The sequence below is a fragment of the Hibiscus syriacus genome, unplaced genomic scaffold, assembly GCF_006381635.1.
Source record: "Hibiscus syriacus cultivar Baekdansim isolate YM2019G1 unplaced genomic scaffold, ASM638163v2 tig00002237_pilon, whole genome shotgun sequence".
NCBI lineage: Eukaryota > Viridiplantae > Streptophyta > Magnoliopsida > Malvales > Malvaceae > Hibiscus > Hibiscus syriacus.
Window position 1 is genome coordinate 936,177 of NW_024061918.1, and position 25,375 is coordinate 961,551.

At 35.3% G+C, this 25,375-nt stretch overlaps 1 protein-coding gene and 1 pseudogene across 1 annotated transcript; one reads left to right on the plus strand and one right to left on the minus strand.

The window, feature by feature from the left end:
* The first annotated feature begins 860 nt into the window (after window positions 1-860).
* LOC120139167 (E3 ubiquitin protein ligase RIE1-like) lies at window positions 861-2,782 on the plus strand. Its single transcript, XM_039154480.1, has 5 exons — window positions 861-1,381; window positions 1,500-1,619; window positions 1,700-1,832; window positions 1,927-2,076; window positions 2,621-2,782. The coding sequence occupies exons 1-5, from the start codon at window positions 861-863 to the stop codon at window positions 2,780-2,782; spliced, it is 1,086 nt and encodes a 361-aa protein (XP_039010411.1).
* Window positions 2,783-11,170: 8,388 nt separating this feature from the next.
* Window positions 11,171-25,055, minus strand: LOC120138661 (annotated as a pseudogene).
* Between the last annotated feature and the right edge of the window lie 320 nt (window positions 25,056-25,375).

The window sequence follows — 25,375 nt, forward strand, 5'->3', positions numbered from 1 at the left end:
AACTTACCGACAAATTCTCTAGTTCTCCTCTTTCTTCTTCTCCTCCTTTCTTTCTATTTTCCTTTTGCTTCTTGCTTCTCCCGATTGACTGCATGGCTCCCTCAAAATCACTCCCCCTTGTATAATTTTTTTTTCTATGGCACAATAATAATTCCATTTATAATTTTTCTGTCATGCATGGGCTTCACGTGCCATTCCTAAACCCTATTATGTCGGTCTTTACGTCTTTTATGTAAAAACTGGAGACGCATTGTTATCTTTGCGTCTTGTTGAAGACGTTTGGACGAGGATTCGTCTTCTCTGCTGATCACTGTAGTCCTGGAAATAATTCTGGGACAATATTTTGAGATTTTTTTTCTCAACATATTATCTCATCCATTTTTTTCTGTAATATTTTTTGAATAGTAATATTACTTATAAAACAGTTAAGGTTCTACTTTCTAATAAATTTGTTCTGATAGTTAAAGAAATGATCGTTATTATTAGAATTTTTAGATTCAAGCGTATCGTTAATAGGGTATTAGGCCTTCGTTGTTAAACAGAAAGTATTGAGAATTTTATTTAGTACAGATAACATGTAAAACAATTAGGAGAATTTAGATTACGAAGGGATACAAATATCCAAAACTACATTCAAAACAGAAACCAAAAAGCAGTATAAATACCTTCTTTCAAGTTTCAACCAACGGAACAGACAATTTCTCTTTTGGGACAGCTCTAATCTGAAACTATTTCGTTCAAACACTCGCTTCCCGTTTGTATAAATAGTTTTCCATTACGTCTCCCTTCTTTCAACCCCATTTCCTTTCTCTAAACCCTTATTCCGGGAGAATTTAGATACCTCGAAATCAATTTCTCCCATGTCTTCTACATACTTTGCAGAAAGAACAGCTACTGTAGAGGCCGACACGACGTCGTCTGTCCCTCACGCACCACTACTCACCTCGCTCTTGCCTGATGCTGCTCCGGCTGTTCAGCCTCCCACGCTGCCGCTTTTGCGTCAGCATGAAGATTCAGTGCTCGTGGGGGAGACGGCGGAGCATGTGTTGGAGGAAGAGCGGGTGGACTTGGAGCCGGTTGTGGCGCTGGACATGCTGTGGAATGCGGCGTTCGTGGCGGTGTCCGTGGTGACCTTGATCACTACGTTGGGTGAGAAACCTAATACTCCTATTAGAACGTGGATTTGCGGCTATGCCCTTCAGAGCTTGGTGCATGTTGTTTTGGTTTGGTTGGGGTGCAGGAGGAGGAACACCAGCACAACGTCCGCCATTGATGAGGAGAGAGGAGTCGCTGCTGCTGAAGATGTTGGTGATAGAGAAGAAGATGCTGCTGCAGATGATGATGAGATTGAAAGCAGTCTTTTTTATTCATATCAACCTAGGTCAGCTAAAAACATGAATTTTTATGTTTTCCAAGATATAATTTTCTTGAAAGCATTGCGTTTTATTTTCCTTGGTTTAAACTAATATACTCACACCGATTTCCTGATAAATCGACAGTGTAACCAAACGATGCGAATCGGCGAATATGATGGCATCGTTTCTTTGGTGGATGATAGGCCTATACTGGGTTGTTTCTGGTGGTGAAATTTGTCTGCAAAACGCTCCACGTTTATTCTGGTATGTATTTAACCAACCTGTTATTCGACAAAACAATATACTTGTCCCTACAGGTGACATGGTCGACAATTATACTGCAGGTTGGCGGTGGTTTTTCTGGCATTCGATGTGTTCTTTGGAATCGTTTGTGTTGTTTTGACGTGTTTGATCGGGATTGCTCTTTGTTGCTTCTTGCCCTGCATCATTGCAATCCTTTATGCTTCTGCTAAGAAGGTATGAAACACACACTCTTACCAGTTGTAAGGACTGAAAACCTTAACCAAATAGCTAAATCATACTGTTATTTTGTGTGTTTTATATTGAGTAGGAAGGTGCAGCAGAAGCAGATATTGATTTTCTTCTCAAGTATCGGTTTAAGATAAACAATTATGAAAACGTGAGTACGGAGGCTGGGAAAATGGTCCCAATGAGCGGCGGATATTCGGCAAATGAGCACTTACTCTTACCTGATGATGCAGTAAGCTACAACTTCATCATGGATTTTCATTTTTGTTGTTGTTTTGATTCTTCAATTTTCTTGAAACTTTCGTTCTTCAATACTAATGTTTGGCAAATATTCGGGTACATATCGTTGTACCCCGTTAAAGGCCTTCGGAGGACCCATAAGCATTTTCGAATCTTCAACACCTGGGGAATTCTAGAAAACAAAAAGAAGCATCTTCGGAAGAAAGACCTTGAACATCAAGCATTCCTTGAGAAGTTCCGGCTTGTTAATATTAGATTCAAATCTATGGTTAACTGACTATATACATTTAGCTTGCCAGCCTACAAGCAGTCATAATAGCCCTAATCTCGGAACAAGATCGAGAGAAAAGAATGGAACACAAATGGAATTACTTCACCCTTGTTCATCTCTCTTGTACCTCCCTATGCAGACCGTAAATTTTGACACCGACTAACGATCGATCCCCTACTAACTGCTGCTGTATGATGATAAGAGCTGCAGAATGTGCAGCCAATGAAAGATGCATGCTTTACCTCCTTTTTCTTCTGTTTTGTAGGAATGTTGTATATGTCTAAACTCATACGAAGATGGCGAAGAACTCCATTCTCTCCCTTGCAACCACCATTTTCATTCAACATGCATCGTGAAATGGCTTAAGATGAAAGCAACATGCCCGCTCTGCAAACACAGTATATTCAAGGGAAAGGAACACGAATGAAAGAAATGACAAGCACCATTTACCGGATCTAATCGTCCACAGTTCCCGCTTTGTACAATCGAAAACCAAATCACGAAGAACAGCAAAGCTCAAAAAACCTTCATGGCTTCTTTTCGTCAATTCAAATGCCTTTTTGAATTTGATTTGATTATTCTAGTCACTGCCTCAGGCAGCCTTTCATGAAAAGGAAAAACAATGGGAATTTATTCATTTCTCCAAATGTTCTTGGTTTCACCATTAATACAAGTATATTTATTTTTAGAGCGGGAATTATATTTTTAATAATTTTTTACGTAAATTCATGTTAATTTCAATATGATTTTATATATTAACTTTGGGATGAATTTATTTTTTTACCTTATTTCTTTACTTTTATATTTTAAATAATTTATTTTTTATTTAAACATTTTAAGTAATAATCATAATATTACTTTTAAATAAAAACAATAATCCCTTGCTTAAATAAAAACAATAATTTATCGTGTGGGTTTTTTGAGCTTTGCAAATGCTTTAAACATTGTACTATCGTGTGGGTTGGAATGTACATCGAACTTTAAAGCATTAATCTAACCTTGAAAAGGAAATGAAAGTTATTGGGCATATAAATTAGTGTGGACTTATTATTGGTCATAATTTTTTGTAAGATAATTATTGATACCAACGGTAATTCTATTTGTCTAATTTCATTTCAAGTGCCTCAACGAACGAATGGATAAACAGTTCGGATTAAACGTGACTTCAAGTTTAATCTTTGGGAGTTGGGTAGACACAGAATTAGTTTATATGCATACTGCAACATGACCATAGACATATAAACATATTGAACGCAGTACCAGATCTAGAAATTTAAGAAATGGGTCCAAAATTTTAATGTTTTTTCTTAGGATATGCAAAAAAAATTATTTTTCCATTTCTCCTTAACATATTAAACTAAATTCCCAAAATAATAGGTATGCACTTGATTGAACGTATATGGAAAACTCTTCTTAGATCGCTGGGAGAAAAAACTAATGCCAAAAGGCACGGCTGAGACAAAAATTCCGCGCAAAATTAACTCATCATCTGGTGCTCCCCATGGGAACCGAGTTTGAGGAGCTTCCAGGGACGATGTTGAAGCAGCAGAGGCAGTGTTACGTTGATTCTGATAAATGAGAATCTGAAAAGCCAGAATCTCCGACAGACTACGTCGATCCAGGAGGTAGGCGGGATCTTTCTGTATCGAGTACCTGGAACCCCAGGTCTCGTTGGCTCATCTAGATGTTCAGGTTTCCTTGACACTTGACAGCATAATAACGAGCCGGTGCATGTTCGTCGCAACTTGGGGTCATGCAGATAGCTGCTTGTTCGGTTGGGTCGCAACTTGGGTCATACTGATTGCTGCTTGTTCAGTGGGTGAAGGTGGTGCTGTGGCAACCTCCAAGACCTCTTGCCCTTTTCGTAAAGCTTATACGCCTACAAAATCGACTACTGAACAAGTGCCGGTTTGGATACCAATAATGTCCTTATTCATAAAACACTTCACTATTTTTAACGGTTTTTAATTCCCTAATTAAAAGAAAGCAATAACGTCTAAAGTTGAATATTCATGAAAAATTAGCAAAAATATATGTTTCATGTTTGGATGGTATTTTTTTTTCTTTCAAAAATAAAAAAATTAAAATTTTAAAAAATAAAAGATTCTCATCATGCTATTTTAAAAAATAAAATTTAAAACACTATTCGATGCAAATGAGTGAAAAATGACATTTATGAGTTGATCTAAGTCCATGCACTTGATATTTAGATGCGAAATTTTCAACATAATTTTGTGGCATTAACCCTAATTTATCTCTAAAATTATCTCCTAATTTGTATAAAATATAACTCCTATTTTATCTAGGTCTCTAATTCATGTATATAAAAATCTTATGTACCCTCTTGTGTAAGATGCAATTTTCTTTTGAATAAAAGTATTTCAATTCTTTCACTATCGGAAAAATCTGGTTATTTACATGTATAACGTAGTTTACCACAGCAGCCCCTACTGGCTGCAAGGAGAACAAAGAAGCTCATCAACTTTCCACATACATAAAAATGACAAAATCTGAGCAGTTGATGAAACAAACTCAGATTAGACAAGATTAAAATATAATAATACCCGGCAACCAATGAGAAGAATAAAATAACTGCTACAGAACAGACAACTGCTCCAACAATTCTTCGCTGCCCAACTCCCTTGTTCTGCTGTAACCCTGCCCATTTACGAGAACCACAATTGCAGCAGACCAAGAACCCACAATGGTACAAATCAAATACCTATGTAATGCTACGGAAAAAATATTCCCAAAAGAATTATACCTAGTCCTCCCCCTGGGAAGGTCTTGGGAGACTCTCCGCTTCAATGTCATACTTCAGAATCCTAAAGCATTCAAGTCTTTTTTCCAAAAATAATGCATATGTACGCACCCAAGCAGAGCAATCCCATGCTATAGATCATATACAAAAAAGCGGCAGGGATGAATACGCAAACAAATCAGAAGTTAGTACTCGTGACAAAAAGACGTGTAGAGAAGATGGAGACATATGCATGAACCAATAGGCAAAAAGTAGAGAGAGATTAAAGGGCTCACCGATAGGGCTAGAATCATCCTTGAAATTAGAAAGTTGAAGAATGCGTGCTCTTTGCGAGAAGTTTAAAAGTTATTCTCTGAAAGTAGGATCACCCTCCCTCAGAGCTCTATGGATAACTATAAGAGTTTTCAATGCAACCTATAAAACAAAGGATGAGGAAAAATTACAATACAAGTTAATTTACCTATATCAAAACAATAGCTAGATGCTGACATATCGTAAAACATCAGTACAGCGTAATTTGTTAAGTCATTAAAGATAATTATGATGCATTCAAAGACTTTAGCAATCAAAGAATCAAAATCATGAATAAACCATCTTTCAGGGTAAATCTCATGACCAAGAAGATGAATTAATCATCCACCAAAATATAAAGATTCACTGATCATGTCAAAGCTGAAAATGAAAATATTACATAAAAACCTTAAAATGTACTTGTAGTCAATATCATTTCAGTGCGTCTAGAAACACTGGTGCAACTAGAAACTAGTCCACACAACCACCCAAAATGCATACATAATTAGAATAACAAAGATCAGAAAAAGGGAAAACGTATGAATGTAAGATACTGAAATGAACTCTCATCATAGTATACATTTTTAATGTTGCAGTCTTCCATAATTATTACAGCAAAACATATGGCATGATGCACAGTTGTACCGGGTATAATTGATGGTAAAAAATTCTAATACATAAACATGCCAGTTCACAAAGCAATAAAAAAAAAACAAATAACTTAACTCTGGAAACATTAGTGTTGAATCTACATTAAAATAGCAATTGGAAACCCCAACTTCATTTCAAAGCAGAGGCGTCATCATCCAGATGAACATTGATTTCATATCAATCTCAAAGGCAAGAAGTCCTAATATTCCTTATCATAATTACAACAAGGGTAAAGTATAATAATGGTCACTGAACTTTTTTAAAGCTTTCATTTAGGTCCCCCAACTTTTAAAACTTGCAATACAGTACCCCAACATTTAGTGCGTTTGCAAAATGGTCCCCCAACATTTAGTCTATTTGCAATATGGTCCCGACCGTTTGACGCCGTTACACTGCTGTTAGTACGTTTGCAATATGGTCACTAAACTTTTCAGTTACTTGCATTTAGGTCCCCCAACTTTTAATACTTGCAACACAGTCCTAAATTTCATTCTAAACCCCAAATTCCTTTCGATCTCGAATTTCCTTTTTCGCTTCTCTCTTCTCATTTCCAGTGTAACTTTTCAGTCGGGGATGCATGAGAAATTCTAATCTAACTTTGAATTATGTGGAGGTGTTGACTTGAATAAGAATCCATTGAGAGAAGACCCGACCAAGGGACTATCGGGACCATAAACGATTCAAAGTGTAATGTTAGATACAGGTCATCTCAGGTGAAGCATAGATGTTCGATGAAATGCTTGTGAGAAAAAAAATGGGGTTAGAAATACAGAGTTGACAAATACTATTAAGATGAAGAAAGTATCATTGTTGAAAGTCACTAACAAAACTGTAATTATTTTGTATAAATGACATAATATTTTCTTCGTTTAAACCTTGTGCTTAAAGATTTTCCAACAGATGATCAAATATAATGAAATCTCAAACAACACATTCACCTCTCAGTCTCTTTTGCAACTTGAAAGGCATCATTACGAGGTCAAGTAGTTGCTCCAAATATACTACGATGTAATGATGTCTTTCGAGTTGCGTACATACAGAATTGTATTCTAAAACTATAATTCAGTACAAGTAAACTGTAAAATTTCCAAAACATGTAAAAAAAATTAATTCGTTCATGACATATCAGTCCCATAATCAACATGAACTTATTAAAAAGAATACGAGCTCACAAGACGCCGAAAACAATAGGTTGGATCAATACAATTCCCAGTAAACTAGTACCAGCAGTCTCTCGGATTGAGCCTGGCAATTTCACTATGTCAATACTCACAACCAATTCCCTGATTTAAAGAAAAACCAAACAAGAAGATTAAAAAAATTTAGCCTAGGACCTTATTTCAATTCTATTATGAAGGACTGAATATCTTTCATAAGGAGTACTAAAAGTTTTGATTAAGAAGAAAGAAAGAAAATTATATGGTTTTGGTTCAAAACTAACGTTGAATATCCAGATCATTGACATGTAGTTCCAGAAACATAAAAATTTCAACAAAACACACACAATGCGAGCTGAAAATTGGAAAGTGCGAAAGAGGAAAAACTTACTTCCAGATAGCCTAAAAGAGAAAATAAATGCATTCTTGCAAGTGAGGGGAGAGACTAAGAAATAAACACAATCGGTGTTGCGTTCAAGCAATTCTTCCTCCATTTTTTCTTTGAAAATAAAAAGCTGAAAGACAGAGCACTGCTTGGGTTTACAATTTTACATGACGGAAAATTGAAGAACAAAAACCAAACGAGAGGTGAATACGCTGTTTGGGATTTCATTATATTTGATCATATGTTGGAAAATCATTAAGTACAAGGATTAAACGAAGAAATTATTATATGTCATTTATACAAAATAATTCCAGCTTTGTTGGTGACTTTCATTAATGATACTTAGTTCATCTTAGTAGTATTTGTCAACTCTACATTTCTAACCCAATTTTTTTCTCACAAGCATTTCATCGAACATCTATGCTTCACCTGAGATGACATGTATCCAACATTACACCTTGAATCGTTGATGATCCCGATAGTCCCTTCGTCGGGTATTCTCTCAATGGACCCTTATTCAAGTCAACACCTCCACGTAATTCAAAGTTAGATTAGAATTTTCCAAACATCCTTGACTGAAAAGTTACGCTGGAAATGAGAAGAGAGAAGAGAAAAATGAAATTTGAGATCGAAAATGAATTTGGGGTATAAAATGAAATTTAATATTATGTTGCAAGTTTTAAAAGTTGGATGACCTAAATACAAGCGTCTGAAAAGTTCAGTGACCATATTGCAAACGTACTAACGGCAGTGTAACGGCGACAAACGGTCGAGGACCATATTGCAAACAAACTAAATGTTGGGAGACCATTTTGCAAACGGACTAAATGTTGGAGGACTATATTACAAGTTTTAAAAGTTAAGATCTAAATAAAAGATTTAGAAAAGTTCACTGACTAATACTATACTTTACCCTTACAACAACAAAAATATCCAGGAAATAATATCGTCCAATTATGAGTCTTGGCCAATCGACGGGAAAGCGCATGAATGCAATAAGCAACATCTGCTCAAGGGCGAACCGCAGATGTGGCTGACAAGATTTCTACAAAGAAAAACAAAATACATACATATTCAATCCCAGAAATTAAAAACCCCAGAAAATCAAATTGGATCCGAAAATCGCAATTCAAAAAATCCAAATGAACTCACTTCTAAGATGTCTTTCTTTAGGAGGACACTCGACGTGATTAGTAGCTTAAACTATAGCCACATCCAAGTCCTAATTATAAACATTTCACGAAAACAAAATCAAATCCGATAAAATCTAAATATTGGGGAAAGAAAACGAGATCTCTGAAACATTACAGCGTAATCGCTATTGACATGAGCGAGACCTACTTTGGTGGAATCTTTAAGAGCGCCATACGCTTTTCTCCATGTTTGAAGAGTCCCCATTTGTAGCGTCTAACCGCTCAGATCGCTCTAAAAAAGAAGACCCTTCGGAATTTCACTTTCCTTTCTCAAACTGTTTATATTTGGTTTGCTAATAATTTAAGTTTTGCTACGGATTCTGTTCTGTTCTCTTTTCTTTTTCTCTTCTCTTAGTCAGATGCAAATATAATACACAGAGAGAGATGGTCTGTCGTTGCTAGGGATGGGCCCGAGTCGGGTTTGGGTCAACCCGATTCGATCTTAAAATTTTACATCCTCAATCTGATCCGACCCAACTCAAAAAATGCATATCCTCCATCCACCTGAACATGACCCGAGTTTTTGAAATAAAATTCGAATCTGATCCGACCTGACCCGAAATAATATATAATAAAAAATATTATTTTTATTCAATAAAAATAATGACTTACTTGAAAAATAATAATATATAGAAGGGTATTATTGTAATTATCCTGAAATATATATGGTAAAATTATATTTTTCTGGGTCGGATCGGGTCAGATATTTTTCACCCTAAACACGAACCCGACCCGAACTCAAATTTTTTTAAAACCCTGACCCGATTAGATCGGATTCGTTCAAAACTCATCGGATTCGGGTCCCATACCCATCCCTAGTCGCTGCTTGTTGAAAATTGAATATGAAGCAATGAATATAACTGTTTTATTATATGCTTTCTGCAACTACATCACTAGCTTATATATGGATCTTATTTACTTTAAGCTCACTCAACCTCACAACTAACTATAACCTCTAACAACAATCATAACAAACTTTCCATACACTCTTAACAACACTAATAATCCTAACAACTCACTCACACATCAGCAAACCACACTACATGCACACATTAGCATTCTACACACTCCAATATTCTCCATACTCTTTTTCTTTTCCTTGAGCAAATGAGAAAACCTGCACTTTGGGTCGAAATTGCTCAAACGAAGATTTGGACAATGATTTAGTAAACCATCCATTCTAGTTGAATCGAAAGTGCGATGCCTCCTTCTGTTCGACTTGAATCGAAAGTGCCGATGCTTCTTTTCGTTCGACTTGAATCGATGCAAACTTTTGATGTGAATGAACATTCAAAAAAATTCTTAAAAAAACATATTCTGTAACAACAATGTGAAACAAACCAGACACAAGCAACATCATTGAAACATTTGATTTGCATCACCACATAGTAAGTTGAACACAGCTCCCTTGCGGCCAAAATGCCCCGCTCTACCAATTTTATGCAAGTAAACCTCACAACTAGGCTCCATACGGTTGTCATGTTTCACAGGAAGATCATACACTACTAGAAAAAACCCCTTTAATGACGCGCAATGCGCGCCATCTATGGGTGCATATGACACACAAATTCATGTCATTGAAGCCACCGACATAAATCTCAGATGACACACAATTGTGCGACATAAATCTATAACGCGCATTTATGACACATTTATGACGCTCATTTATGACGCGCATTGCGCGTCATTGAAGCCCCCGTCACAAATGAAGATGACACACATTTGTGTGCCATAAATTTATGACACGCATTTATGACTTACATTGCGTGTCATTGAAGCCCCCGTCATAAATGAAGACGACACACATTCGTGTGTCGTGATTGTATTTCGTAAATTATATATATATTTATATATATATATTGTAAATTGACAAATAATCAAACTAAATCACATTTAATGCCTCATAATACTAAATATATATCATATTATATACAAGCAATCCATTTGCATACAATATATTCACATTAAGTTATCAAAAATATTGCAATCATATATCGATACAAAATATCATGGCATAATAAAGTTTGTCAAATAAAAAGTGCACTAGGAACGATCATCAAATTGTACATTGCAGATAAGTTTAATTATCAAGTCAATCCATTTTTATCAAGAAAATCTGCAATTTGATCATAGAGGAAGAAAAGACGCTCAAAATGAACATGTCCGCAGATCTTATGGAAATCAAAGTGAATATATCTGCAATATCACAAGTTATTGCATAAAAATAACAAAAACAAAGGCATGGTTTGCCAGAATTATAACAGACATAGCTTATTCATACATCAAATAAGATAACGATGTTTAGAGACGCACCATTATTGTTGATTCTGAATAGACAACATAAGGATCTGCAATATAACATAGTCCATGAAGGCTCTTACTTGGCCTTTGAGATGTCATAGAATGAAGTAGGTGTCTTCCTGGATTTGATACAAAGTTCCTGGAAACATGAGACATTTTCTTTATAATTAGTTATGCAACCTTGAATACAGAGTTGAGAACATTCTCTTTCAAGGAACATAAACTTGTTTATACCTTGATTGTAGAAGCCAAACATAGAATTGTAGCTTCACCCATGGACGACCTATTAGTTGTAAACCTATGGGAAGTCCTTGTTTGGCATAACTAACCTGGAATAAGCATAAGAAGAAAGAAAATGAGTCACAAGTTCTGATGGTTTCATTACAACAGTTTTGGGTATTCTTTACGGTAGAACATGATCAACTCCACCCTTTTAGCCGGTTTATGTTTCTAGGTCCAGGGAGAACATAAAGTTTAATTAGATTGGAAAAAGAAACCCAAGCTATAGAGTTAGCAAGGGTAGTTTGAACTTGACTCAACTATAGCTTGTCTTACTCCCTACTATGCAGCAAGCCATAATCGAATCTAACAAAATGTACGATTGAATTTGGGACCTCAAGTAAGAAGGTTATGCTCGGACACTGAACTTTCAAATCCAAGATGCCAAGACTTTCTCAAGCATTCCTTTTCTCAAGTATAGCAAAGGAAACCACTCCAAGGTTTCTTGGATCCTTGACTAAAAATAAGTAGTTCAAGTGAGAAGTTCGAATTCTTAGCAGCAAAAGCTTTATGAAAAACAGATGTTCATGTAAGTATACCAAACTGGTCTGCTCCATAATAAAATTATTAGATTCGATTTTTGACCCCTTTCTCTTGTCAATTGTTAATTTAATATATAATCAAGGAGGAAAGAAATGCATGTCACTTACAGGGACAATAAGGGTAAGAAGACCAAGAAGATTACCAGTAATAATGAACCGCATAAGGTAACCTATAAAAAAGTGAACCACAATATAAAAGATAAAAAGAGTATGCTCATATGTCACTCTGTATGATGATGTCAAGTTATGTTACTCCAACTAGGGTGCGAGTGTCAAGTATGAGTATGTGTCCAAAGCAAGTTTTAAGATTTTTAGTGTTTGGAGAATCATCTCCCCATACCCTTGTCTGGATATGCATTTATGGGAGTTGGATATGGTTATTTCAAGAAAAATAAAGAGTTGAAGCAACATGCATGACAAACTTGTAACCTGTATGTATGACTCTCCATTTTCCAGAGCACTAGGTGGTATTTTTGGTGTTGTTATGCTGTTGTGCCCCCCAAAACAAAGAAGAAAAGAGTAATTTAGTGCAAAGATTACTGAAAGAAATTAAGTGTAACTTAGTGCAAAGGTTACAGAAAGAAATTAAGTGGAACTTAGTGCAAAGATTAGTGCAATATAATGTTATTATATTGTAAATGACATAAACAAGACTTGAAAAGGTAATAAATTTTACAACCTCCACCATCTGTTCCTAGGGTAGTAGAACATAGTCCAGAAGCTACAATTGATGCAGGACCAGAGGAGGATCCACCTGTATATCTTTTATGTGCATGAGGGTTTCTGGTTGTTCTGTACCCCAATACATTTACAAGTTAAACACACTCACACACACACACATATATGAGATAAGTTTTAGAAATTTGGTGTTTAATTATTCTAGCCATAAAAGATACATACAAACCACTCATAAAACATTACTGAAGTAACATATTGAATAATGTGTTTTTTATACATATGGAGAACTACAAATTTACCCATAATTTGGATTGATTTCGGTTGTGCCCAAGCCAAATTCATGCATGCTGGCCTTTCCAATAAGAATCACACCACAGCTCCGCAATCTTGAGACACTAACCCCATACTTCTCAACAGACTGAACCACCTGTCATAATATATATATATTCTAGTATGCCTTTTCTGCCACTAAAAAGGGAAAAAATAGGTAACATTCTTTTAGAAAATAATTGCTGAGCTTATTTACCCTTAGTTGGATGAGGAGTGCAATCTATGTCATCCTTGATTGCCATGAAAATTCCATCCAAATTTGACAATGGATTTCCTGCATGACTCACATAAATTTTTTTATTTTAATTTATTGACTTTCTAATTCTACTGTAGATGGGGAATCTTATGGTAACCATAATATGTGGATGAAAAAGCTTTACAACCAAAATACATTCCTCAAACCTGTGTTGAAGCTGCAGCTTGCTTCCTTGTATCCTCGGCCTCAAATGAGATCAACAATGGTGTTGGGGGCTTATGATAGTTATACCCCTCAATTACTGAGATGATTTGTTCCGCTACCTATAAACCAAATGTAAGAATACTTAGCTAGATGATAAAATCAGTGTTTGGTAACTGAGAAAATAAAAGAAACCAAAAAGAGAGATTTTTCATTGTAATTAATTTAGAACAAAAACAATTCTCTAGTATTTAATGGTGACTTAGAAGGTGTCACAAGTTTCGATCTATAAGCATAAGCATAATCACGAATCTTCTGTTGAGTTAATCGATTGACTGAATCGGCCAAGAGGGGGGTGAATTGGCAATAAAAATTTTGGTGGAAGCTTTTGCAGAAAATTGAAAGAAATTGCACAGCGATTTAGAGTGGTTCGACTTTATCAACCAAAGTCTACGCCCACTACCTTAGCTATCCACACTAAGGATTTTCCAACAAATTCACTAATTTGTTCTTTCTTTTGAGGCCAAAGAGATAACCTTACAACTCCCTTAAGAATATACCCCAATTCTTGAGAACACTCTTTTCTCAAAGAGAAATACAAATTTGCAAACTTACAAGAAAAACCTCACATGGAAAATATGTTTGCACAATTCTAGAACAAAGAAAGAACACTCAAGAATAAATACAATTGAGCACAATAAGTGTTCTTGAAAGAAAAATGAATATTGAATGAAAAATAGGCTTGAAAGGCTCAAACTTGAGGTTTGATGCTTTCTCTTTGATTCTCTCTTGATTCTAATTACTTGATGTTTCTTGTTATTGATCAATGGCTTCTAAGCTTGCTTAAATACACCTTGAATCACTTTTGAACGTTGGGGATGATTAGAGAAGATAATATAGCCATTTTAGTGTGAAAACAATTAATAAAACAGCTTGGAGCGTGGGGGAATCAGTACCCCCTATGGGGAATCGGTTCCCTAAGTGTAAAATTCAAATATTTCGACCGTTATACAAGGGGGGAATCGGTACCCCCTGGGGGGGAATCGGTTCCCTCTGAGCATACTGGAATTCTCGGAGCCAAACCATTCAGGGGGGAATCGGTACCCCCTTAGGGGGGAAATCGGTTCTCTCTGAGCAATCTGGAATTTTTGGCTTTGAAATGATTCGAAATACTTTGTAAAATTATTTTGAAATTGTTTTAAGATTAAAACTTAATTTTACACTTGAGTAAGGATTAAAAATGATCTTTAAAAGATTTGGAGTAATGTTTTGATATTCGAATAGTTATATCGAATATACTTAGAAAATCATTTGGAAAATCTTAAAATTCATTTAACTTAATTTGTTATATCGAAATATCAAAATGTTTTCAACAATCTCCCCCTTTTTGATATAACAAAACATTTTAGTAATTTTAAGATTTTGAGATTTTGAAATCAAGTTTTGAAATTACTCCCCCTTACTTTAACACTTCTCCCATTTATCATTTAAAAACACATTTAACACATCTCCCCCTTTTTGTTAAATCAAAAAGACATTTTAAAGAATTTAAACAAGGTTTTGAAATCATTTAGCCAATTGATTATATAAAATATAAGCTGCTAAGATCACAAGCAAGAGAAACGTTAGCCATTAGTTTCATAATCAATATTCATAATTAATGTGACATGGCAAAATTGGTTATATATCTAATCATGAAGTAAATGATGCAATAATGAATAAATTTAATCACACCAAATAGATAAGTTCTAACCATTCATAAATCCAAAAAAATTCAAAGTCAATCAATCCACAAATTCAAACATTCCAAAATATTCAACATGTTAAAATAATAAGTTTGGAGTTCAAAGCAAAACATAGAATCACATATCAGGATCAGGAGGAGGAAAACAAGCTCGCATAGCGGCCATTTCATGAGTGAGGTCATTAATACGCGCGTTGGTTGCTTCGTTGTTTGCACACATCTCCCGAAGAATTTCTAATTGTTGAGCTCCCATTGTGGATAAGTGGGACTCTATAGAAGTAAAGCGCGAATCCATGATAGCATATCAAAAATCGAATGTCTCCATAAAGGATTGAAAATATGGAGGCATTTGATGCATTTGTTGTGCTTGCTCCTCGGGCTGCTCCTCGAGTTGCTCAGGCTCATCTTCGGCTTCATCGATGTCTCGCATTAATTGCTCAAGCTCGAGATCTTCGTTAGCTTCGGGTGGAGCTTGTGAAGAACTAGCTTCCAGAGTATTTGCAGAAGATCGAACCCATTCACCGGTTTCCTTATCCTTAATCCATCCCGCTCTCGTTAAGGAAAGAAGGTTAATTTATTTCTTAAGGGGAAAAACGACATCTAGACCGACTTTAAGCCCAGCTTTGGAAAATAGATTACTCAAAATGCAACCGTAAACAAGAGATGAACAGAGTTTCTTGTTAGGAACAAGATTTACGGTTTCAATAATTTCAGCAAAAATAATATGAGGTAGGTTAATTTTAATATTGTTTTTGAAACAATGTTACCACCAAAGATCTAAGGCTCTAAGAGTAGAATAACGACCTCCGGATGGTCGAAACCACCAAGAAATCATTAGATGAAGAAAACGTTCATGTAGGTCTAGGACACTCGCACTATCTCTTCTTTTATAACGAGATCCTAAAACCTATTTTTCATTTGAAATACCATCGTTTTCTAATCCGAATGTATTGACTATGTAAGCCGAGTCAATATATAAGTATTGTCCTAGAAGGTAGGAACGAATTCCTATGGTTTCGGTTTTAGTTTGGTTTTTAACACAAACGGCATTAGAATAGAAAATACGAACAAGTTGATGGTAAACGATGGGTTCAAGGTCAAAGAGTTTATCAAATTTCCACTATTGTAAAAGAGGAAGATATTTAAAATTGATAGCTAACATAGCTTGACGAGAAGGAATATGTTCTTCCCGGATTTTGTAAGAGTCAAAATATTGATAATACCAAAAATGATGACTTCTAGGACCAGGATGATTGAAACACGAATTTTGGATAGTCAAGTTAGGATCAATGGGATTAGGATTAGAAATTGGAATAGGAGGAGGATTTTTAGGTGGATTTGGTTGACGGTGTGAGCGACTAGATGATGACCTAGCACGTTTAGGATTGGACATGGTTTAGGAAATCGGAATAGAATGGATAACCTGCAATTTAAAACACATGTATGCAATTCAATCAATCCCAAAACTCAATTGAGTCCTCAATATTTCAAGGTTCTCTAAATCAATCCTAATGGGCGAAGTTTTTGAAAACTTTTGAAAAATACGATTTTGAGAAACAATATATGTATAGTTTTCATAACAACAACATAATTTAATCAAAACACAATAATTTGAAAATTAACAATATTTTTTTTTAATTTCGAAATTTTTTAAAAAAAGTTTGGAAAATACTTGTGTTTTTGATGAAATTAGTTGTAATATCTAGTTTCTAATCACTAAAAAATCAATGCCCGATCTAAAGTTCATCCTAGAACTAATTAAAACTAGTCCTATGTTCAAAATCAATTAAATAGTGAGTTTAGAAAATTTTATCTTGAAGGATGAGATTGAGTAGATTTTGATGTTGTTTGCACGATTTCAATGATGATTGCAAGTTTAGGAGATGATATTTGAAGTGAATTCCGATTAAAATCGATGATTTGAGGCAAGAATGGAGATAGGGAGAGAGTTTGGCGGCAAGGAAGAAAATATAGGGTTTTTGAGGATTTTGAAGGGTTCTGCCCGTGTATAACCAGAACCCCAGGGGGTATCGATTCCCCTGTGGGGGGAATCGGTTCCCCTTTAAAGGGGGAATCGGTTCCCTCAAGGGGGATCGATTCCCTCTGCACCAAAATGCTAAAATCCAATTTTAAACACCCAAAATGCTAAATTAATTTCCTCTAGTGGTATTGGCAACTCATATATTGAAAATTAATCATGTTCAAACAATTAAATTAATCTTTAAACGATATTTGAACATAAAATTAATTTTTCATCAAGAATCATAAACTCCCCCTAAATAATAGCAATGAATGCAATCAAAAATTACTATTATAAGCATTTTTCATTAATTCTTAAAAAAATGTTAAAATTATTTATTTATTTATTTATTTATTTTAAACACCAAGTGAAGATAGGTTAGTCAAACCTAATTCTCTCCTAAGTGTCCAAAATCTTTCCTTGTCTAAGGGTTTTGTAAAGATATCCGCTAATTGGTGCAAAGTATCAACAAATTCTAGAACTACATCTTCCTTAGTGACATGGTCTCTAATGAAGTGATGTCTTATTTCAATGTGCTTATTTCTAGAGTGTTGGATGGGATTTTTAGTGAGACAAATAGCACTAGTATTGTCACACTTGATAGGAATGGTACCTACTTCAATTCCATAATCAAAAAGTTGTTGTTTTGTCCATAAAACTTGTGCACAGCAACTACCAGCTGAAATGTATTCGGCTTCAGTGGTAGATAATGCAACACAATTTTGTTTCTTTGAAAACCAAGAAATTAGCATATTTCCAAGGAATTGACAAGTACCGGAGGTGCTTTTCCTATCTAATTTGCATCCTCCATAATCCGCATCAGAAAAAGCATGCAAGCTAAAGCTAGAGTCTCTAGGATACCAAAGTCCTAAACTAGGAGTGTCCTTAAGGTATCTAATGATTCTCTTAACAGCTACTAAATGCGATTCCTTAGGACATGATTGAAATCTAACACATAAGCAAACACTAAACATAATGTCTGGTCTACTTGCAGTTAGATAAAGCAAAGACCCAATCATTGACCTATATAATTTGACATCTACACATTTACCTCCTTCATCTAAGTCAAGCTTTGTTGAAGAGCTCATTGGAGTGTCATGAGGTTTCCCATTTTCCAGTCCAAACTTCTTGAGCGTATCTTTGACATACTTAGCTTGATTGATGAAGATGCCATCTTTTCTTTGCTTGATTTAGAGTCCCAAGAAAAATGAGAGCTCCCTCATCATGCTCATTTCGAATTCACTTTGCATTAGCTTAGAAAATTCTTGGCAAAGAACATCATTAGTACAACCAAATATTATATCATCAACATAAATTTGAACTACTAATAAATCTTTACCTTTATGCTTTAGAAACAATGTAGTGTCAACCTTCCCTTTTGAAAAACCTTTTTCAATTAAAAAATTTGACAATATTTCATACCAAGCTCTAGGAGCTTGTTTTAAGCCATAAAGAGCTTTTGTCAATTTAAGAACATGGTCTGGAAATTTTGAATCTTCAAAACCTGGAGGTTGTTCCACATACACTTCTTCCTTTATAGAACCATTTAAAAATGAACTTTTAACATCCATTTGATATAATTTAAATTCATGAAAACATGCAAATGCTAGTAACATTCTAATTGCTTCCATCCTAGCTACGGGAGCGTATGTTTCATCATAGTCTATGCCCTCTTCTTGAGTATACCCTTGAGCAACAAGTCTAGCCTTGTTTCTCACTATATTACCACTCTCATCAAGCTTATTCCTAAATACCCATCTAGTACCTACAATATATTTATTACTAGGCCTTTCAACTATTGTCCATACTTTACTTCTCTCAAATTGATTTAACTCTTCTTGCATAGCCATAATCCAATGTTCATCATTTAATGATCATTTAATGCTTCTTTAATATTCTTAGGCTCTATGCATGAGATAAATGCAACATAATTACAAATATTTCTAAGAGAAGATCGAGTTGTTACCCCTTTGGATGGATCACCTATAATTTCACCATCCTTGACATAATTGTACTCTCTTGGATAAGATACTTCCCTTTTTTCAATGGTTGGATTCTCAAGAGGATCATGAGTTTCCTCATTTTTCGTTTCTTCCTTTGATGATGGTTCTCCAACGTCATGTCTAACGTCATTTGTATTTATAACACCTACATCATCATTCACACAAGAATCCTTCCTCATAAGGGGATTATCATCGAAAACAACATGTATATACTCTTCTACAACTAAAGTTCTTTTATTAAATACACGATAAGCTTTAGAATTTAAGGAATAACCCAGAAAAATTCCTTCATCACTTTTAGCATCAAATTTGCCAAGGTTTTCTTTACCGTTGTTTAAAACAAAACATTTACATCCAAAAGGATGAAAATAACTGATGTTAGGCTTTTTATTTTTGAAAATTTCATATAGAGTTTTCTTTAAAATTGGCCTAATCATTACTCGATTTACAACATAACAAGCGGTATTTGTGGCTTCTGCCCAAAAATATTTTGGCAAATTATTTCACAAAGCATGGTTCTAGCCATTTCTTCTAAAGTTCGATTTTTCCTCTCAACAACTCCATTTTGTTGAGGGGTTCTAGGTGCTGAAAAATTATGGCTAATACCGTTAGAGTTACAAAATTCAGTAAATCCAAGATTTTTAAATTCAGTTCCATGATCACTCCTAACACTAGTTATAGAGTAACCTTTTTTATTTTGGATTACTTTTGAAAACGTGATGAATTGTTCTAATGCTTCATCTTTAGTACTTAAAAATAGAACCCAAGTATATCTAGAATAGTCATCTACCAAGACAAATGCATATTGTTTTCCACCCAAGCTAGTAGTTCTAGTTGGCCCAAAAAGATCTAAATGGATCAATTGTAAAACTCTACTAGTTGATACATCATTAATGGATTTAAAAGAAACTCGCTTTTGTTTTCCTTTAGCACAAGCATCACAGATTTTATCATTATCAAATTTAAGCTTAGGCAACCCTCTTACTAGGTCTCCTTGAATTAGCCGTTGCAAAACACTCATACTAGCATGTCCTAGTCTCCTATGCCATAACCAACTATCATGCTCATCCTTAGCAACTAGGCATAAATTAGTCATATCAAAAGAATCTAAATGCACCATGTATATGTTTCCTATTCTATGACCAACAAGCATAATCCGATTAGATGCAATGTCAATGACTTTACAACCATTAATTTCAAATAAGACATTGAATCCTTTATCGCATGATTGACTAATACTCAATAGATTGTGCTTTAATCTATTCACATATAAAACATTTTTAATTTGTATGGAAGAGGTATTACCTATTGTACCAATACCTTCAATGTGACCTTTTGAATTGTCTCCAAAAGTCACTTCTCCTCCATTTTTGGCGTTAAGCTCAATGAACCGGCTTTTGTCTCCGGTCATGTGTCTTGAGCATCCACTATCAAGGTACCATGAATTTGAATTTGTTTCCCGTGCCTTGTAGCAATGCTCCTTTCCCTACAAATATAGATTAATTTTTGATTTTTGGTACCCAAATTCTTTTGGGTCCATATTCATTAGTTTCCAAAATCCTAGTCCCCTTAGGTATCCATTTGTGTAGGATATTTTTATCTTTAGTAGTAATGAGTTCTTTAGGAACCCATATACTTCTAACGATTTTTCCATTAGAGGTTCTTTGGGGACCTCTATGATTGTAGTTTCTAAAACTTTTTCTAACAAAGTTGGATTTTAAATTTCCACCTTTTTCAAAATGTTTTGTTTCAACTTTATCAAAAGAAGTTTTAAGATCATCAATTTTCTTTTGATGATCATCATTGATACTTCTTGTTCCTCTTCATCGGAACTTTCTTCATCGCTCCATGTAGCCACATGAGCCCTGTGCTTATTCTTTGATTGACCCTTTTTCTTCAATTGTGGGCAATCATATTTGACATGCCCTAGCTTTTTGCATTCATAGCAAATGATTGGGTCATTCTCTTTCGGTTCATTTTTTAGGCCTTCATTTCGTTTGAATTTTCTTCCTCGATAAGGTCTCATCATTTTTCTGAACCGTTTGGCAAACAATGCCATTTCCTCGTCATCGTCATCATCATTTGAATTACTCTCATCTTTTGTGGATTTGAGAGCAACTCCAATGTTTTTCTTCTTCTCCTTCTCTTTTGGTGTCTCGTCAATCTTGTCGAGGTCCACCTCATCTTCGAGCATCATTTCATGAGTGAGGAGTGACCCAATTAGCTCTTCAAGAGTTAAGGACGTTAAGTCCTTAGACTCGATGATTGCCGTCTTCTTTGATTGCCACGATTTTGGGAGGGAGTAGACTAACTTCCTCACAAGCTTTTCATTTGAAATGATCTCTCCATATGATTTGAGACCATTGAAAATCGTTGAAAATCTATCTGTCATAGCTTTGATATCTTCATTTGGTTTCATCCTGAAATTTTCATAGCTATGCGTTAGAATACTAATTTTAGATTTCTTTACCTCATCGGTACCTTCATGAGTGACTTGAAGTTTGTCTCATATTTCTTTGGTGGTTGTACACGATGAAACTCTTCCGTATTCATCTGGTCCAAGAGCACAAAAAATGATATGGATTGCTTTGGAGTTGAGCTGGAACATTCTTATCTCTCATTCACTCCACAACTTTGGATGAGTGAGAGGTTTGATGTATCATTCTTCTACGGCATTCCATGCTCCCATGTCACTTGCTTGAATGAAGTACATCATTCTATTCTTCCAATAGGCATAGTTAGCTCCATTGAAGAAAGGAGGCTTGTTGACGGGCATCGAATCGAGACCGGATTCGAAGTTTGAAACGGAGGCCATTGATGACTTTGATTATCGATATAACTCTTCCTGAATCGACTCAAGAGGTGATTAAACCTTCAAATGAGTTAGGCTCTGATACCAATTGTTGAGTTAATCGATTGACTGAATCGACCAAGAGGGGGTGAATTGGCAATAAAATTTTTTGGTGGAAGCTTTTGCAGAAAATTGAAAGAAATTGCACAACGATTTAGAGTGGTTCGACTTTATCAACCAAAGTCTACGTCCACTACCTTAGCTATCCACGCTAAGGATTTTCCAACAAATTCACTAATTTGTTCTTCCTTTTGAGGCCAAAGAGATAACCTTACAACTCCCTCAAGAATATACCCCAATTCTTGAGAACACTATTTTCTCAAAGAGAGAAATACAAATTTGCAAACTTACAAGAAAAACCTCACAAGGCAAATATGTTTGCACAATTCTAGAACAAAGAAAGAACACTCAAGAATAAATACAATTGAGTACAATAAGTGTTCTTGAAAGAAAAATGAATATTGAATGAAAAATAGGCTTGAAATGCTCAAACTTGAGGTTTGATGCTTTCTCTTTGATTCTCTCTTGATTCTAATTGCTTGATATTTCTTGTTATTGATCAATGGCTTCTAAGCTTGCTTAAATACACCTTGAATCACTTCTGAACGTTGGGGATGATTAGAGAAGATAATATAGCCGTTTTAGTGTGAAAACAATTAATAAAACAGCTTGGAGCGTGGGGAGAATCGGTACCCCCTATGAGGAATCGGTTCCCCCTATGGGGAATCGGTTCCCTAAGTGTAAAATTCAAATATTTCGACTGTTATACAAGGGGGGAATCGGTACCCCCTGGGGGGGAATCGGTTCCCTCCGAGCATACTGGAATTCTCGGTGCCAAACCATTCAGGGGGAATCGGTACCCCCTTGGGGGGAATCGGTTCCCTCTGAGCAATCTGGAATTTTTGGCTTTGAAATGATTCGAAATACTTTGTAAAATTATTTTGAAATTGTTTTAAGATTAAAACTTAATTTTACACTTGAGTAAGGATTAAAAATGATCTTTAAAAGATTTGGAGTAATGTTTTGATATTCGAATAGTTATATCGAATATACTTAGAAAATCATTTGGAAAATCTTAAAATTCATTTAACTTAATTTGTTATATCGAAATATCAAAATGTTTTCAAATCTTCCAATACCAGAATGATGAAAATGAATCCCCACTCCAACAACTAGCAGGATCATAATGGGGGAGACACTTTAAGGAAGATTCAACTCGGTCTGTAGGTTTTCCTTCTTCATCCAGAATGACTACAGAAGGTTCTGCTTCTGTTTGATATCATACAAACAGTCAGCTAGGTGTGAAAGTTCACAAAATAATGATATGTATGAAATCCAATTGGTATGTTTCTTGCTTGGTTCCTCATTTCTCATTCTCAGAGTTATCAAAATAAACCAACAAGTTACCATTAAAAGCATGTCAATGGCAATCTTGGAGCTCCCAAGTTCAGATTTTGTTACTATCAAATTACTATTTCCAAATTACTTATCATGTCAAATTAATGTCCATAGCTTAGACATTGAAACATGGTACACTTGTCATCAAATCATAGAAGTTTCTTCTAAAATCACAAAGAAACAGTTAACAAAACAGTGAAAAAAGCGGTAATGGAATAAACCTTGAGGAGAGAATTAAGATTTAAACATGGGTTTTTCTGGAATCTCAGTTTTCTGCAATATCTGCAAAAACCAAACATGAAAATCACCATTAAAATTTTCTTGATAATAGATTCATATTTTAAACTGAGTAACAAATATATAGCCAAAACAAAGAGGAAACTTATAAAAAAACCAAGAAGAAAAAGAAGAGGGCCAATTCGTCTGTTTAAAGTTGTAAATGTAACTAAACAGAAAACCAAAGAAAATAAATCGTACCGGTATTAGCGAACAAGAGAGTGGGATCATTGTGAGGACGAGGTAGAGGGAGAGACGGTGGCGCGGTGGAAGAGACAGAGATCGTCGAGTTCATCGGAGGCAGAAATAGGCGGCAGAGGCTGGGGATTCAAAATCGGGCCTAACAAGAAGAAGAGAATCGGGATGAAAAGCAGGAGAGAAAATGAGAGAATGAAAGGAGTGGAAAACATTAGGCGTGAACTGATTATCGATGGGAGAAGAAGCGGGAAAATGAAAATTATGGGGGAAATTAAAAGACGACTTTTAGAGATGACACACAATTAAAAAGTGTACTCAGTGTTTTTGTAAATTTTTTGGATTATGACTATTAAATATGACACACATTATTTTAAGTCATAAATCATTCAGATTTTAAGAAACATGGCATTTTTTTGACACACATTTTTTGCAGGTCATAAATTAACGTGTGTCATCGTTTGTGTGTCATTAAAGGTATATTTTCTTGTAGTGATAGTTGATGACCAAATTAACCTGTTGCTAATCAAAACCCTGGGCAAGAAGGTCCGTTGAAATGAGGACTTGAGTCAAACCATCTTTAAACTCTTTGATTATCTTGTCTCGGTCAGCTTGATTAAGAGCACCTTGAATTGTGGTAACATCATAACCAAGCTCAACAAGTGATCTATGGAATGTACTAGCACTGTTCCTTGTGCGTACAAATATTATTGTCTACCCTAGGCGTTCTCCAAATTCAAAAATCCTCTCTTCGATCACCATAACCTTGGAAAGTTCATCTAGAACATTCACCTTGTACTGCTTCACCGACTCCAATGATAGTTCTTCCTTCTTGACAAAATGTTGATTATGATCTCTCTTGACGATCTTTGATACAAAATTCTTTACAGTCTCACTAAATGTGGCAGAGAACAAGAGAACATGGCAGTGAGAACTCATCTGGCAGAGAACAAGAGAACTTGATATGTACGATGTATCGCTTGATGTAACGACTTTGATGGTGGAGTCCTCAAGTTTATCGAGGAACTTGTTGATCTTTTTATGCTCATCGATTGTTAGGTTTTCAACTCCCAACTCCACCGCACTTTTTTTCTCCGATGTTAAGGAAGCGCTCGATTCTTTTGGAGCATAATCTTCCAAATCGGCCCATCGAACAGGCGCCTCGGCGGTCTTTTTCGTTTCTTGAGGCATTGGTGCCTCGGTGGAGGTGGCGGTCGAAGTGGCAGAGTTAGAGGCAGTTTCAGCCATGAAGTTGTAGAAATTAATGGAACAAACAGGAAGTTGTAGAATCCATGGCAATTGAGTCAATATTTTGCTGACTAGAACCGTTGTGCACCATGAGTGAAGAACCAGAGAGAAAGAAAGTTTAGAAGCGTAAAACCAAAATTCCTAGAACTTTGGCGACTGATACCATGTTGAAAACTGAATATGAAGCAGTGAATATAACTATTTTATTATATGTTTTCTGCAACTACATCACTAGCTTATATAGGGATCTTATTTACTTTAAGCTCACTCAACCTCACAACTAACGGTAACCTCTAACAACTAAATGTAACCTCTAACAA

Excerpts from the sequence above, each read along its gene's own strand:
- LOC120139167 (XM_039154480.1), top strand. The coding sequence starts at position 861 with ATGTCTTCTACATACTTTGCAGAAAGAACAGCTACTGTAGAGGCCGAC. Across the intron at positions 1,382-1,499 it reads TTTTATTCATATCAACCTAG|TGTAACCAAACGATGCGAAT; the intron begins GTCAGCTAAAAA and ends ATAAATCGACAG. Across the intron at positions 1,620-1,699 it reads AACGCTCCACGTTTATTCTG|GTTGGCGGTGGTTTTTCTGG; the intron begins GTATGTATTTAA and ends ATTATACTGCAG.